This window comes from Folsomia candida, unplaced genomic scaffold, assembly GCF_002217175.1.
Source record: "Folsomia candida strain VU population unplaced genomic scaffold, ASM221717v1 Fcan01_Sc008, whole genome shotgun sequence".
In the NCBI taxonomy this organism is placed as follows: Eukaryota; Metazoa; Arthropoda; class Collembola; order Entomobryomorpha; family Isotomidae; genus Folsomia; species Folsomia candida.
In genome coordinates, this window is record NW_019091200.1 from 4,940,003 (window position 1) to 4,952,377 (window position 12,375).

The 12,375-nt window shown below is 33.4% G+C and overlaps 1 protein-coding gene across 6 annotated transcripts in view; it reads left to right on the forward strand.

Annotated features, from left to right (window-relative positions):
- LOC110852868 (high affinity cAMP-specific and IBMX-insensitive 3',5'-cyclic phosphodiesterase 8A) overlaps positions 1-12,375 on the forward strand; it is a 78,817-nt gene that overhangs the window by 6,747 nt on the left and 59,695 nt on the right. Inside the window, exons 1-2 of one of the 6 annotated variants that reach the window (XM_022101007.2) lie at positions 5,206-5,336; positions 8,148-8,703. In XM_022101007.2, the coding sequence (XP_021956699.1) occupies positions 8,622-8,703 (82 nt within the window). In that variant the 5' untranslated portion in view covers positions 5,206-5,336; positions 8,148-8,621. Of the gene's footprint in view, positions 1-5,205; positions 5,337-5,871; positions 6,075-6,508; positions 6,661-8,147; positions 8,704-12,375 lie in introns of those variants that run through there. The other 5 variants (XM_022101005.2, XM_022101010.2, XM_022101011.2 and 2 more) reach the window with 5 other exon arrangements.

The window sequence follows — 12,375 nt, forward strand, 5'->3', positions numbered from 1 at the left end:
CATCTTTCCGGCTCAACTTTTTCACGATAATGAGGACCATATTTCTACGTCGTGTTCACCAAAGAACAACGTCACATCAACTTAAAACTTGCTTGGAAGAAGTTGGCATAATATGATATCTTGTGAGACAAGGAAGTCAATCTCTAGCTTAACCGGGACCACTTTCATGCATTCGCAAACTTTCACTCAATTTTCATCTTCGCTTTGCTTTAGACTTCCGTTCAAGAAAATGTTTGAATTTTCATTCAATTGAATATTTCACTTGATTCGATTCATCATCTAGCTCGTCTTATTTACAGACATCGCACTTTGCTTGGCTTCCTTCCTTCACTCGTGAGAGAGTGAAAGTCGTGTAATCATCTTCAGATGAAAAGCTATGCAAGAAAAACTAGGAGGACTTGAGCCCTCTCCTCGGGGGAGGAAAAACATCAAATAATTGTGGGACACACTTAATAATTTTGGGACAGATTTTGTTACCGGGGAGTTAATAAGTTGAAAGCAAAATTGTGGTTCTACCGCGTTGGTAACGATTTGGCATGATTTGGATTCATGTTTTGTGAAGAAATTGTTACCAATATGGTAGCAAATTTGGGTTTTTTAAAAATTATTGTTCATTTCATGTTGGCAAAACAATGATTTTATTTTTTAAAATTTAGTATTGTTATCAATGTTTGTAAATTTGCTACAAATTTGGAAATTTTGTTGTCCTCTGAACTAAATTTTGTCATTAACTGGTGTTGCTCCCTTATTACAGTAATGATAATATTATCATTCCAGATGGTATTTTGTACATGTATTTCGTTAGTAGTTACATATTTTCTTGACAATTTTGGCGCAGAAGTGCTCGGTATACTTGTTTGGCGTGTTTTGCACTAAACCACATTTTTATTACCAGCGTTGTAAGAGAGCATGAGCGCAAATAGCGTGTAAATGATCCCACTTTCACCCTAAATTTCTTTAAAGGAGATAGTATATATAAAATCCTGGGAGAATTAGGGGCTCACTCGCTCATGCAACGTTTCGTTCCCAACGTTGCTTGCTTGTTGCGAAAAAAGTGTGCACGAAATCCAGACAAAAAGCATGGTGAAGCCATTTCGCCCACTTTTTTGGTAACTTGATCGGAAGGGAAAACAAAATTTATCTCGAGCGTCCTTAACTTTCCAAGTGGTTTGATGCAGCTAAGCATAAAGTAAATAAAATCGGTGTTATTTTGAAAAATTTTCAAATTTATTGACACTTTTTGTCGATAAGACGTCGGAAAGTATTAATTTCATAATCTTACAAATAAAAAAAATCACATTAGATTTTTGGGATGTGCCATTTTTCTCATCGGAAATTAAAAATCTGCAACAAAAATACCCAAAAATTTGTGATTTTTTAATTTGGAAAATTAATAGTGTCTAATACTCTATTAATTTTCTAAACGATTTAATGCAGACAAGAATTTAGTCACAATTACGTATAAATCTTGCTCTTGTATCGTCAAAATTTTAAAATGCTTTTCATTTCTTGTCACAAATGACGCCGCACAAATAATTTTTTAATATTGGATGCCATCAATAATTGTACTATATAGATCACGTCCTCTCAAAGTATGTAGTTTTAAACACGTTTCTTGTGTTTCCTCTGCACCTTTTTGGTGGAATTGGAACACACAGTTTTACTGCGTATCGATGTGGTGGAAAATGTCGATATTTTTTGTATTATTTGTGACTGGAATAATTCTGGAGAGTATCCGTCAAGGTTTTGAGTGAGGAGAATTCAGACATTCAAAGGAAATGACGCCGCGTTTCTCATCTTCAGTTCTGTGGAGTTTTGCTTATTCTCAAAATATGGATTGACAGACACTTTCACTTCCTGTATGGCAGGATGGACAAATTGAGGAATGTGGGATCCTTGAGGAAAAAATTGCGATTTTGAATTTGAATGGCAAAAATGTAAACCAGTTTTTTTGCTAAAAGTACATTTTTGCGAATTTCTATCCTTTATTTTTAGAGCAAGTTTTTACGCGCTTTAATTCTTACAAATTGTTAGTATTGAGGAATTTTTGGAAAAAATTGTGTACGAAACTTTATTGGCAAAAATTTAAGTCGTTTTTTTTTGCTAAAAACTCAGTATGCTAAAAACTTATGCGAATTTCAATCCTTCATTTTTACTGCAAATTTTTACCCTTTTGAATTTTCGGTTTAGACATTCTAGTTTTAAAATGATGATTTCCTTACGATTCCAATTTGCCTAATTTTTTTTGCACACGACATAAAAATTCATCTCGAGTTAACATTAAATAAATTAAATTCCAACTTATCTACCAAGAATGGCACCCATCTGCTCATCATACATAAAATAATACACCCTTGAAACTTGACTGACACCTTGAAGAAAAGGCACAATACGACCAAGTAAATTAAAAAAATTCTGCCCAAAATCTAGCCCCGATAAGAAATTGAAATATGACAGGATGGCTGAAGTATGAGATAAGATGACATCTTACACTCTGTGTCCTGACTGAAAAACAAAATCAAACTTTGTTCCCTCTTTGTTCCCTCCATTTCGAAGATTGGAAAATATAAAGCTTTTTAATATCGGGAAATTGAGTTCAAATTTGAATACGAAAAGTTTCTGGGAACTCGAAATTTCCAAGTCTACCGAAGTCAAATGGGGTGGTTTATCCATGTACAAAAGTTTTTTGTTCCTGGGAAATATCTGGGAAAAAAGTGGATGGGAATTTGATTTAGTTCGAGAAAGTATAAAATTGGACTTGATAAATTATTAAAGCCAAAAGTCCAAGGTTTTTGTCATTTTTACGATTTCCGGGGTTCGGTATAAACGTATGTAGCCCGAACTTAAATTCAGGTGCAACTTCGCCAAGCCCGAGATAAGAAGGATTAAGATTTCACTGTACACTCTTAATAATTCTGTGATGCGGAGGTACTTTGTAATTCTACCGCTTTGGTAATAATTTATCACCGAGGGATAACATATATACAGAGGCTAAATCCTTCTCAGCTACCCCCCCCCCCTGTCAACGCTCTGGTAATAAAAATATTACCGACACCGGAGGTACAACTTGTTACTAAAATTTTACCGCGCGGTAGAATGGAATACTACCTCCGCCGGTAACAATTATATAATAGAATACAATCATTGCAAGTGCACAAAATGTTTACGGACGGAAAGACACGTCGGGCGTATAAGGCCTTGTCTTCAACCAGGAAAAGCCGACCTGGCACAGAATGTATCACATTTTTAGGATAAGTTTAGTTTAAAAGTTTGTTTTCAAGATCACCTTCTCATCTCATTTGCATCCATATGTATAGCAGATCCATGAGCTCGTGCATATCGTTCTTCAAGAATATTGAGATTAGCCCTGTGAACGTAAATACATATGTATTTTTGTATATGTAACTGTAACTCATTCTGTTTTTGTTTTTCATTCTGAATCCAAATCTTGGATTCAGATCAAAAATAACTTATTTTTCCTGTCCTGTTGCACGTTTTGTTTCTACTGTTAAAATAACAGAGAAGAAGATTATCTGAAAAATAAAAGGGTTCGGTTTAACTCGGGTTTTCTTTTTTACTAAAACTGAACAAATTGCTAGAAATATGTAGATAACAACTTAAATACACACATGACAAAAAATAAATTAAGCTAGAAAACCCACAAAAAATAAGAAATATGCACATGAATTACTTAACAATTGCGAAAATTTTTAATTTTCACAATGATCCCGATAAAGAATTTGTAACCGCATAAACTTTGCAGTGAAATAGTGATACGTATTTATAAATTTGGTTGCTTATGTTAAACGACAGTGATAAATATCAAAATGTTTTTCTATAAATAAAATGATTAAAGGTGACCTGACATCTTTCTTTTCTGAGAATTTATTTTATTTTACTCAATATTACATACGTCTTTACAAATCTTGTATTTAACATAATTTTGCGAAGGTAACTCTCCATTAGGTCAAAATGTAACTAAAATAATTTTTAGTTTGACAATGGCTTCAATTGAGTGGTCTGAATTTGATATATTTTTGTTAAAAAAACATCCATCAATTTACGTATGTGTCGTTAGTTTGTGCACATTATGGAACCCTGGTGCAATATGGAGCAGATCTAACGACAACAAATTGCAGCTAAGCCGCACATTCCAGATCTTTTTTCAACGTAAGAAATTGTAAATAGGTTTAGTTAGCATTGCAGAAAGAAATACATAAGTGCATCTGAAAACTTGAGTTAATTATTCATAAGGTAAATAGCTATGCAAAATAAGCAAATATGTATGTACATTCTTGGGAAATACATTTAAAATATTTTCCCCCTCCAAGATATCGCTACTAGAATTTAATCGTATTTCATCTTGTGCAAGGTTTCAAATTGCGATATGTAACATAAAATTTATAGTATGAATAAGTTTGTTTTTAGGATTCAAGACAAGGAAGTTAAATATTTAGGATTTTAATATCGTGTATGCACCACGGTGCAAATGATATTTGTGCAAATTCTATATAGGCAAATTTTTGCACATTTTGATGATGCAAAGTATATATGGTAAACATGCATAATATGACAAACGTCATATCACAAGTTAATATACATATTTGCTAAGTTTTACCGTCAAACATGAAATCTTCGATCATGTCCATACTTTAAAATTTAGTCAGATATACTGCAACCATATGGCAACTCTTCCAGGAAGCAAAAACCGTTATAAGTATGATTACAGTAGTGGTAACGCACAATTACCAAACTTGTACCAAAAATATTACACATTTTTTTATTTACCACAAACAAAACTACTACGACAAAAAAATTCAAAAGTTTTTCAATACATAGCATTTCAATTCCATCCACAATTTAAGCCATTACCGGTTATTGGTAATCGGTAAAGTAATAACATCTGTCAGGCCAAAATCTGCCCAACTTTTAATAAGAGTGTCCCAAGGAAAAATATCACGTCACACAGAGTTATAATAGGGACAGATTATCCATACCGCATGATGCTACGATACATCTTCATTCAATTCCTGACGATACAAAGATATCCCTCGCAAAATGTTAGTATCTCAACTCCAACTTCATCTCGAAGCAGATTCACTCCATAAAACTAAAACTATAAGCCAACAAGAGGATGATACGTGTGAGATGAGATGCTCCGAAAACTATATCGCTCTGCGACCCAACCAAGTGACTCAGTTTCACTTTTGCTCCCACCGAATTCGGTTCTGACAGAGTTTTCTCGGAGTGTGCGAGAGCCAGTTGCATGGAAATTTGTGGATACATAACACGCATTTCATTTCTCAAGTTCAGGAGGATATTTGTAACGTGGTAAAGTACGTAAATTTTACTACAGATAGATTAAACTGCGATAGAAAATCAGGTTGCAAATTTATTGTAAAGTTAGATAAGCAGATGAAGGACGTCTCATTCTGTTAAAATTTACAGTTTGCAAACCTGACGTTTCACTTTGACTTTTGCATTTAATAAGCTATGCAAATTTTATTAAATTATTTTGCAAATGTGAAATGAAACGTCTTGATGTAATTTGTTTAGATTTGCAATTTTGCAACGTAACTGACTTTTCTGGACTTACCGTTCATAAATTGAAGTCTTTTATTGTAATTTACTAAATAAGCTATGCAAATTTTATTGGATTATTTTACAAATTTAAGAAACCTCTTCGATTTGTTTACATTTACAATTTTACACCTTTGTGACTACCATTTCTGGACTTTCCGTTCCTAAATTTTACGGGGTTTACTGGGTAAATTGAAGTTTGTGGGATTACGAGGGTTTTAAATGCAGATTACGTAACTTACCGTGTACCCCATTGTGATGGTAATTAACTCATTATAATATATTCCCTCAACTTGAACCACAATGGGACAATGGATCACAATATAAAGTTGGTCCTGGAATAGAGCAACTTCTTCTCTGGTTTCCTACATGTGGGCGAGATATTAATAAGTTAGTTTCATAATTGATTAGTTCTCTGAGAGAATTTGAGGTGGTTGGATTTGTGAAATGGAAACTGGAGGAGAATAACTAAATATACGTACGAATGAACCAAGGTAAGACGAATTAACACCTTTTCCTACTTGCCGGGTGGCATGGTTAAATAAATAGTTGGTTAGTTTAGCTGTGTGGTGACGGTTATGGTATTGTTCTTATCGTAATTTTACCCTAAGATAAATACCAGACGGATAATAATAATAGCGATAATATCGTGACTGAATTTCCTTATGGGGTATAATATTTACTGTATGTTGTATAAGATGGAGTTAATAGGTGAGCTATTTTGTGGCTATACGAGTCTTAAAATAGAGTAGAATCTCAACAATTCTGGATTTACTTTGTCTGGAAAAAGACAAGTATTTAAATAAATGGTGATTCATTTACTTTTTAGCTAAAGTTATAATTTTAATTTGAGAGGACAAGTTTTTAGTGAATTTTTAGTGAAATGGCAAAACATATTTTTGTCAATTTTTGAGATTTTTTGTGTTATACATATTAAAAGTTGTATTTGATGAGGTTTTGTAACTGTGTAAAGTGCGTAAATTTACGTTGTGTTAGCAGGTAAAAAGTAAGTAGTGGATCTAAAATAATTCATAGTACGGTTAGTTTTCGTGCCAAATGTGGGAAATCGTATTTATTCAGGTAATACTAAATAGAAGAAGATGTATCACATGCCATATCAATATTAAACAATTCGACTAAAAATTTAACAAATTTTATAAAAAAAATTTTGGCACGTAAAAACCATCTTTTTTTGCGGCCAGGTTAACTTTTAATTCGGGAATCTCTCCCAGTTATGCATTCTCTGAATTCTGTCGCAAAAATTTAAAAAAAACATCACAAGCTTGTGACACACGGTCAACGGTTAAATCTTGTTCAATTTTTTATATGTATAATCTTAACATCACAAATTACTCATTTTTGCACACATCTAGTCCTAATAATTTTGCGTTTTACAATTTCCCCAAAATTTACATAGCGTACGTACAAGATTACAAAAAAAGTTGGCGGGAGAAACCTCTTCTTTTTTATTATCCATCTAATTTATCTACTACCCGAAAACTACCCGTGTAAAAAAAACTGGCACGAAACCAGGAAGGCGAAAAAAAGACTGAGTTATCGTTCCCCATTCGAGAACATGACACCTTTTTAATGTTAACTTTAACCTGGTAGGAAATCGAGGTGGTTGGTGGGTGGGTGAACCGACCGAGTAAAAGAACTGGATTATTATTATAAAGGTGAAGGTCTGGATATGTATGTAAGAAATGATGATAAATCATTTCTCGTTATCTTTTCACACCACACGAGCCAAAAAGTATGTGCGAATGTGAGAACCCAGTTTTTATGAGATACCGACAAGTCAGAATCACAGGGCGACAAGTGAAAGTCGTGTCGTGACGAGTTCTTCTTTTGTGAAATTAACACGATTTTCACTTGTTCCCACTTTTCACTTGTGTCCAAATGCTGATTAGACGATATCATCCAACCTAACAGATTCTGTTGCGATTTTCTTCTAAAAAACAACAATCTGCTCATTGGCGAAAGTTTGTAGAACTATAAAAGGTGGTGAAAGTCGAAAATGCTGAGAATATTGCTGAGAATATTTTTCGTTATGCTGAGTGGAAGATGGGAATTTTTGGTATTGGAATTTGCTATTTTTTTGGTATTTCGTTTTATATTGGCATTGATAACGGTAAATAGTGATCTGCGTATCCTAAATAAAATAATACCGGTGCAAAAATAGTTTATCGTCGTCGTCCCATGACACAATTCAAATGCTAATGAAGATAATAAATAATGAGACAATTCAGTCCAACCTTGTAAACTATGTGTATCCAAGTTCTGTAACATAATTTTCTAAACTCGTGCAAAATTAAGAGAAGACGAGAATAGATTTGTAATCTGATTTTCTTCCTAAGCTTGTTTAAAGGATTGCATCGTAAATTTACCGTGTTTGCAATTCTTATTTTGCGATTCATTTTGCAATACATTTAATAATTTTGAATTTTGGAGAGTCATTGAGACGTAAAAGATGGAATAGATTAATAAATTCCCATATTTTATAACTTTTTTTTCATAATAAAAATGTAAGTTTATTCTAATCTATGCTTTAATTTATCATTTTCCAGGTTGAACTAAACCCAATTCCTGGATAGAACAAGACAATAATTACTTGCAGAAAAAATACAACTTTTTACAACTATTTATCTTTAGTTTTATACGAAATCTTAATAATTTCCCAGCCCACTCACGAGATCTGGTTAGAAAAGTAAATAACAAAATTCTCGGTTGATACCACAAGCGTCGTCAAACTTGGCCATAATTCCTTTAAAAAATGCCAAGTTGCTAAAATAAATTAACAACTTGCAAACAAATTTACAAATTTCTTTTAAAAAACAAGGAGAAAATTCCTACCAAAAACTATCTCAAAACTCCTGAAGCGACAACAATTTGTGCCACGAAAAAACTGAGTGTACAAAAAATGAGTGTAATTTTATGAGATTATTTTGTGATTGTGATAATCAAGCTGAAAACTGGAACACGTTAAGTTAAACTTTGAAGATTGGGACGACGAGGAATTTTCCGAAGAAGGATTTTTCGGAATGGGTTGTTCTCCAAGTACGCCCTCGTCCGAAACCGCGCCAGACGACGGCGACGACACTCACGACGACCATCGAGCTCAAGGTAAGATTTCAGTTTGGAACTTTTGATAATGTTAAACACTCTAGTTAATTTTTTGATTTTTCCAAGTCCGGATTTTTTAATTTTATTAAAAATTCAAATAAACTGACACAACTTGTATTAGCATCGACCACGCAACCCTCCCAAGGGCAAAGACCTTGCTGTAATCTCGAAAAGGATTGTTTAAAAGTGAAGAAAGGAAGTTTGGTACTATGTAACCAAACCATCGTGGTGATGTTATGCATGCTGGGATTAGGAAATGTTTGATCTGGCATTAAATTCAAAAATTTTGGAAAATATACATACATAAACCAGTGTTATGGGTGTGTGGGTGGATTGTATAACATGGGATTAAACTATATAGCCCAAACTTTGAAATGCTAAGTTTTCTTAATCTGCTCGGTTTTTTGTCAATTTTTTTGTTCATTCAGTGGAAGTGAAATTTGTTAAACGATATCACACAACGAGCGTCGTATGATAAGTGGTTACTGAGCTAACGTTTTTTGAAAATGATCAAACCTTTAAAATCGAGTTACATAAGCGCTGTAAATTTTCCTCCTCTTCAGCTTAACTGGTAAGAAAATTGGTTAAAGTTGCTCCAAGTTGCATTTCAGCCTTTACAAAAATTCTATTCACCCAACCTGAAAAAATTCGGGTTTGAAACCAAACTAGTAAGAATTCAAAGTTAATTATTAGTCTGTAACGCACATTTCCCAAGTCAATGTTGTACAAAAAATTACAACAGGAATCAGATCAGTGGCATTTTAAGGTGGCAATCATCAATTATTTTGTTTGGTCAGTTGAAAATTGAAAAGTAGGGAGTCAATTTGTGCACGGAAATTATAAGGTGGTTACTAAATATTCAATGCAACCATGTAAATATAAAGCAATTTATGAAGTAGGGATGCCTGCCTCTATTAAAACTTTTTCCATTTCTCCATCAAACGCCACTAAATTCGTTGCAAATAATGCGCAATAAGTAGACATCACCTCTACACATACCTAGCTAATGTCATGCACAATGGATAAAAAAATTGCAAAAAAATTTTTACGAACAAAAAAATACTTGTGTAACTGTCGTAAATAGCGTATTTTTAGCCTTGTTATGACATCTGTGTTAGTTACGAAGAGGTCATGAAATGAAAACCCCCACCATTTAGATATTTACTGGGTTACAAATATATACTCGAGCGAATTGCACAATAAATTCCACCTTGATAAATAAATACCAATCCAGATATCGGGATAAAGTTTATTGCACTTTATCATCATGGTCAGACACGTACATTTTTTAAATGAATAGGTACGCATTCACAAATTGTGAATCACAATGGAGATCTCCAAGCGTATGCTCTCCGATTTTGACCAAACCAGTGTCAATCGCTCACAAATTTAAGTAATATGAAATTTGCAAACGGCACCATCTGCCAATGGTCAGGGGGTGGCAGAAATATTTGCATCCGAAGAGGAAAAAAATGCGCACTAAATTTGATAAATTGTACACTTTTCAAATTTACTGCGCGTTTTCTCCTCTTTGGACGCAAATCTCTTCGCCAAACGGGCCCATTGGGCATTGGGAGATAGTTTCTTCGGGAAATTTCATGTTAATTAAAATTGAGACTTTAGAATTTTGAATAGAAAATTGAGAATTAGAATTGAGCAAATTTCATTAGGATGAAATTTGCTAAAGACACAATCTCCCAATGGGCGCGTTAGGCAGAAATATTTGCACCCGAAGAGGAAAAAATGCGCAGTAAATTTGAAAAGTGTAAAATTTGTTAACTTTATTGACCATTTTTCCTCTTCGGTTGCAAATATCTCCGCCAAACCTGCGCAATTGAAGATAATGCCGATTGAAAATTCCATATTAAATTTGTAATCGATTGACACGACACTAATTTCCTCAAAATCATAGACCATCCGCTGGGAGACCTCCATTGTCCGTAGAATCTTCTCATTTTACAGTTTCTGAGAGTCCATACATCTCAAATTCAAGGGTTTGTCGGCACATTTATCATTAACTGCGAAGTTATAAACCGCAGTTTCATTAAGTATTCGTTCGCGTTCGTACTAGATCTTGTCGTAAAAAATTGATGATGTTGTTTTGTTCTTATCATATGCAGAATTTAAGAAAGAAGGCGAAATTAGAGAACCACATGTTCCCCGAATGATGGTAATGATCTCCAGTTTATTTTTATTGCCGCAATTTCCTGAATTAAATTACACTCGAGCGTTTGTGCGGAGAGAATTGCGGAGAATAATGGAAGTAAAATTAATGAGGGATTTTAGAGTTTGGAGAGGATAACGGTTTCGTTGAATGGGATTTTTTTTATTTCGGTGGCGTGTTTTCTTTTACTGCGGTGGGTGGTAAAAATTTGATAAAATTCATACGACATTCTCCTGAAGTTTTGGAAATTTTGGAAATTTTGGCTGGAAAAAATTTTGTCCTCCGGAAACGTAAGAAATTTCCAGTCATTTGACAGGGATGAGATACATGCGTACATAGATCAGTAAATAATTGTGCAAGCTTACGGAACAAGGTTGGCAAACAGGTTTTTTTTTGAAAAACTGGAGTAAAATGTGCTTATCTGTATTTAATTATGTATCATGTTAACTGGAGATTAATCTAGTTACAAGTTATTTATCTCTAACGGATTAATGACGCATTAAGATTAAATAGCATGTCATGAAGATTAAGATAACGTTTTTTAAAACTGGATGTGGTTTGATAGTTCTGGTTGTTATAAAATTTATGGAGATACGTAATTCAGGTTAAGCTTTTAACTGTAATAGCTGTGTAAACCAGGCACATTTTTTTTAGCAAAAGGTAAAATATCAGTAAAAAATGGATGTAGTAATTTTCTAGTCAAAAATTGGTTCGAATTTATCAAAGTTACAAAAATTGTGATACATGTTCCAACATTAATTTTTTATACGTATTTCAAAAATTCATTTTTGATCAAGTATGTACGTAATTACATACAACTTAAACTTGGAAACTTAGAAATTGCAACTACAAATTTTTGCAAAAGTCTGGTTAACAATTTTACTTATTTTTAACCGCATGTGTAAAAAAACTATAAAATAATACCACATATTTTATTCGGTTTACATATTTTATGCGATTTACACATTTTATCGGCGTGTTAATCCAGTTTATCAGCTTTACTTTAATACTTGCTTAAATCCTAACGAGATAATTGTTCACCCAATGTCTGGCGAGGGGGATAATAAATTGATTGATTTCGTACAAAAGTTGGCATTAATTTTCTTTGCCACTAATTAGGTCTCACCTTGCCACCCAAATATTAACATTGCTATTAATGTTACATGTTTCCCTTCACTTTTATCCATCCATATTTTACCAACAAGTTTAGTTTAGTTTCTTCTGCTTGTTACATACCTACATCGCTTAATTGATTGATTCTCTGTAGCAAAGATTGGCGAAATAGTTTGCGAAAAAAAAGAAGTCGCAAAAGTGGGAGTTGTTTAGTTTAGTTAGTGAATGAAGTGAAATTGACATTTGCTTCCAAACACGCACGCAGTACTTTTTTATTACTATTTTATTACAGTAAACGAACCTTGACGATACAGTTAGTTATTTATTCACTTATTTAATTCCTACTGCACATGCGAATAAATGTATTGAACTTGTCAATAATCTTTGGCTAATTG